The following is a 5189-nucleotide window of genomic DNA, read 5'->3' on the forward strand; positions in this document are numbered from 1 at the left end:
GTATAGAAGTGTGGAGAATGGAGTTTTTATTGGCTATTCTGATAGCGATTGGGGTGTTGTTTGGATGATTACAAAAGCACATCTGGTTACTCATTTTCTTTTGGTTCGGGGATTTTTTCTTGGAGCACAAAGAAACAAGATATTGTAGCTCAATCTTCAGCGGAAGCCGAGTATGTGGCTACTGCATCTGCTACAAATAAAGGAATTTGGTTGAGAAAAATCTTGTTTGAATTGGATCTGTTGGTTGATCTGTTGCCAAAAGAACCAACAGATCTATGTGGACAATAAATCAGCCATTTTAATGGCTGAAAATCCGGTGCTGCATGGAAGAACGAAGCATATCAACATCGAATTTCATGCTTTAAGAGATGTGGAGAAGAATGGTGAAGTTAAGCTGGTGCATTGCAGCAGTGAAGAACAGCAAGCTGATATTCTAACCAAGGCTCTTCCCACCAACAAGTTTGAGTTTCAAAGAATGTTGCAAGGAGTTTCAATGAAAAATCTTAAGGGGAGTGTTAGGAAATTAAGATTTCGCTAGAAACTCCAAGATTAGTAGATATTTTGAGTTTTGTAGTAGACTAGTTTTTTGGGTTAAAATGTGTGGTTGTTAGTGAGCCACATATGTACTTAGTTTAGTGTGAGATATTTTGCTTATTATCTATTTTTTAATACTCACACTTTATATATAGGCATGTGAAATGAAACAATAGAGAGAAAAAATAATTCAGAACTTTCTAGCCTTCTCCTTCTCTATCTTCAACATTCCTGTAGCAATTTACAACTGCAATTTCTTTACAGTTCCTCCTTGGAGCTTTGAAATTCTTCTTTCTTTTCTCTCTAACAATTTTTCATCAAAAAGGAGTCAATTTTTGTACTGAACATCCTTTATCTAATTTTGTTTCATATAACTCCCTGTTTCCCTTTACGGATCCTTTAACTTGTCTATTTTTCTGTGTCCATTCTCTAGAATCAGAAGGAAGTTTTTGCAATTCTAAATGGAAGCAAGATATGATTAGGTGCTGGCAAAAAATGAGATTTAAAAACTTGTCACTTCACCACAAAAAAAAAAAGTGCAAAAGCATAATTTAGAGTTATGGCCTAGGGTGATTGTGAGTTTTTTTGGCTATAAAAGCTACGAATTGAGATTGTCTTAAAAAAAAAAAAAAAAAAAAAAAAAAAAAAAAAAAAAAAAACTTTCTTTGTACTGCCACAATAAAGCTGGCAACTTAATGTTAATGCTAAAGCTTTCACTCCAATAAAGAGCATGAAGCCATCTATGAAAGATAGTCAAGTAGAGGAGAAGCTTGTTACTTTGAACCAAGCTTGCTTAGAAGTTCCTTCAAATGCTACTAATACTGATAGGGACAGGCAGTTATGGAGTGAACAGGTTGAAGAAGATGGAGAGGAAGGAGAAATTTATGGAGTCAAACAAGCTGATGTTACACATTATGCAGACTCCATTACATCTTCTCAAGAGGTTAACAATATGTTTGACAGGGTTCAACATGATGTGGAAGATGACTTTCAGATAGGCCCTACACAAGCAAAGTTTCTTTGTTTCAATGATTTGCCGTAGGTTCGCAGCATGTAAATTTAAACAAAGTTTGCTGCCGTCACGCCGGTTGTGTATGTAAACTAAAGTTTGTCTTTGTTTCAATGCAGTTTGCCGTCTGCCGTTTCCGGCAGACAGCCAAAACAAAGTTGCTAATGAAGTCAGCAGTCAAGTTGAGGGACATTTGGCTATTACAGATCCATCAATAATAATTGCAGGTCAAGAGGTGGGCATAAACACACCAGCTGAACTGAAACAAGATGATAGTAGCAGTTGTCGAAGTTAAAGAACCAAGTAAAGCAAAGCGGAAATAGCAGCGGTAATCTTATGGACACTACACAACAACAACAACAAGGTATGCTTGCAAAGCCTCAAACTAACTTACAAGTAGCAATACCATCTAGTGAAGGTCCTAGGATTGACATGGATGAGGAGTCGATTGCACAAAATTTCCACAATGCTGCAAGGGATGGGGATCTGGTCTCCCTAGACGGGTGGAAAGTGTAAAAAGACACAAAACTCATGCAAGGAAGGGCAGGTTGGGATGGGAAAATGATCAAGAATTTGTCCCAAGGCGGTATACCAATGAGACAAGCAAAGAAGAGCCTTGACTCACCCTGCCACTTCAACAAAATCCACAAGATCCCAAAAAGAAATGATAAAGTTTCAAGATTTTTTGGAAAGGCATGAAGAACAAGACAAGGTGGAAATTTCAATGAATATAGAAGATTTTACAAGTTCAGAGATTAAGGATTCTGTCTTTATTCTTGTATTATTTTCTCATTATTTTAGCATTATCATGTGTAATATCATCATAGAGTGTGTTATAAACTCGTGGTGATCATAGCTTATTTGATCATTTCGAGTTCATTTTTTCTACATTCCGTTAGTTTAGAGGTTCTTTGCCTCATAGGATTAGTAGGGTAAGGCCTAGTCCCCTTACTTGTACTCTCCCTTTGGGGTATTTTTTGTTTTCTAGAAAATTAATAAAACTAGCCCTAGGCCCAAAAAGCCTAGTGGACTTTGTTTAAAAAAAAAAAAAAAAAAAAAAAAAGCTGCAATTAGTATAACTCAGAATCCTTTTCAACAAGACCGAAGAGAAAGTTACCAGTGGCATCTTGAGTTTGCTTCATGCACCCTCAGAAAAATAACTAGTAGATGTGCTTATAAAAGGCCTCAGCAATGACTTTTCATACTCTAATTGCAAGTTGTCTATGTGTGACATCTTTGTTCCTTCTTGAGGGAAAGTATTGATTGTGTTAACTACTTAGCATGATCTTGGGAGATTTTATTTTTTTCTTTTCCTAGTGTAATTAAAGGAATGGAATAATTCCTTTTATTGTAATTGATTGTGTTTTCTTAATTAGTTGGAATCAATTATATAAGTACTTGTTCTCATGAAATATAAAGACATACAAAAATACAGAGTTCTTCTTCTTCTAAAATCTACAAAACCTTCTCTGTTCAAGAAGTTCAAGTCTAAACTCTCTCTTTTTTTAGAATTGATAAGGTTTGGAAATGGACTAACCTCATCTTGTAGAGCAGAAGAAGATGGCTGAATGGGAGGTTCTTTGTACTTGAAAGTACCAAAATCTACTGATAACCTGCTCGGTGACCCAATAAATAAAAGATTAAAAAATAGTCAGCAATGCACAAAACTGTTTAATGTATGCCCAGTCGACTCTTGCGTTTACACATGGTCATCATATTTTCAAAGACTAACATCTAGAATGTGGAATGGATGGTCAACTGTTTTACATTTCAGAAAAAACTAGAGGTCAAATTCTAAAGCTGAAGAGTGAGTAGTAGTAATTATATGTCTAATATGTCAAGCTACTATGGAGAAACACTCGAGACTTCACCATGCTTACTAGCTTTACTCTTTATTCATAGTAAGTTATTATACATGTTGAGATGGGTTCAATCAAAGAAATGCAAAATTAAAGTATTGCTAATTAAGAATACCTTTTATCTTTACGAGCTTCAGGTTGAGCCTCAGTTGCAGGAATTGGCCTGAGTGAGAGAGGCATATTAGAAGGTACAACAGGAAGGGGCTTGACAGCAAAGTGACCGGAGCGGTTAGGTGCAAGAGAACGAGCAGATAGAGGCTGTTCGTGGGCACTTGATTGATTGGCAGCCAAAGGTGTAGTCGGTGCACGAGCAGATGGTGGTTGTTCCAAAGTGTTCTTAGATTGAAAAGCCAGCTTACTCAGGACAGCTGCAGAAGCGGAAGTAGATGACTGAGAATGTTGATGAACATGTACATGTTGTTGTTCCCCTGATGATGAACGGAGAGAAATTCGGATAGGCGTCGTTGAACGAGCTGACAAAGGCTGCTGGTCCAAAGACTCCGAAGATGAAGATGGTCGGATTCCTTGTACTGATCCTGGACATGTAGTCACTGGTTCTACGGATGTACGAATTGATGCTGGTCGTGTAGCTGATGCATTTGCCTCTAAGGATGTACGAACTGTCTGATAGAGAACAAACAAACCAAATCATACCTCCAATTGTGATTAATGACAAAACGAGAATGTACTTTATTGGTACTCACCTTTTGCAAGGGCTGTTGATCCAAAGAGTCGGTCGAGGTAGATGGTCGAATTCCTTGTGATGCCGGACGTGTAGTCGATGCCTTTGGTTCTATCGATGTACGAACTGACTAATAGAGAACAAAGAAACTGAAACTGAAGTCTACTTTCCCAAATAACATTGTTTTATTTTTTCAGTAAGATTTAAGATAGTTAATTTACCAGAGGAGTACGAGTACTTCTATTGGGCCTTCCACCAGCAAGGCTAATAGCAGTTGAGGGAGCGACAGGGTTGTACTCATACAGCTCGTCTTCCTCATCATCGTCATCCGCTTGTTGACATGCCATTACCTGTGCCAGCCTCTGTGCCGCCGCCTTTGCATTCTGAGGCCGCCTTCCGACATTTGAACCTGACCGCGCGTGCCCGTGCATCTTTTCTTATGCTGCACGCTCTTCCCTTCAATTTAGTTCTGCGATTTCATCACCCGGCCCCTTTAAATGTAATTAATATAAATATCACACATACAAGAATGTGATTGAAATATATTATTACAGTTAAAATGATACAATAATTGTTCTAATAGGTATGCAATTTTGTTGCAGTATACGCTGAACGATGGAGGGAGAGGGTGATCAAAGAAGTACCTGCTTCAAGATCGTTCCTCAGGCGCCAAGATGAATCCATGTAATTTAACCATCAATTTTTTATGTTAATCCAATACATGCTCCATATATATTTGCCCAATAATGGCCCCAGTTATGAAAATTTACTTAAACTTCTTTTTATGAGATCTCATAAGAATAAAGAGGAAACTATGAATTTGGCTTTTGTTATTTCTTGGCTTAACAAGTAGAATGAATGTTAAAATTTTGTAGATGAGATTAGAGTTACCACCTACCTTACATGCGGGAATAAGTTGAAATCTAAGATGCGAATAGTGCTATGGTTACAAGTATTGCTAAAATCGCGTATAACAAGTCAAATGATAGGTTCTTTAACCCCTTATTAAAGCCTTATTTATTTGCACCTTATATTTCAATCATTAATTAAGGATAGTTATTTTTTAGGTCTGAATCTAAATTATGCATAGTCCAATTATTAAGTG

The 5189-nt window shown here is 37.1% G+C and overlaps 1 protein-coding gene across 1 annotated transcript; it reads right to left on the reverse strand.

The window, feature by feature from the left end:
- Window positions 1-1923: 1923 nt before the first annotated feature.
- On the reverse strand, window positions 1924-4988 carry LOC132042464 (uncharacterized). The gene is made up of 7 exons (XM_059432997.1): window positions 4729-4988; window positions 4306-4553; window positions 4107-4214; window positions 3843-4026; window positions 3518-3770; window positions 3081-3156; window positions 1924-2175 (listed from the first exon to the last, which is right to left on the reverse strand). The coding sequence occupies exons 2-7, from the start codon at window positions 4513-4515 to the stop codon at window positions 1924-1926; spliced, it is 1083 nt and encodes a 360-aa protein (XP_059288980.1). The 5' UTR covers window positions 4516-4553; window positions 4729-4988.
- Between the last annotated feature and the right edge of the window lie 201 nt (window positions 4989-5189).

The sequence above is a fragment of the Lycium ferocissimum genome, unplaced genomic scaffold (assembly GCF_029784015.1).
Source record: "Lycium ferocissimum isolate CSIRO_LF1 unplaced genomic scaffold, AGI_CSIRO_Lferr_CH_V1 ctg15469, whole genome shotgun sequence".
Classification (NCBI taxonomy): Eukaryota; Viridiplantae; Streptophyta; class Magnoliopsida; order Solanales; family Solanaceae; genus Lycium; species Lycium ferocissimum.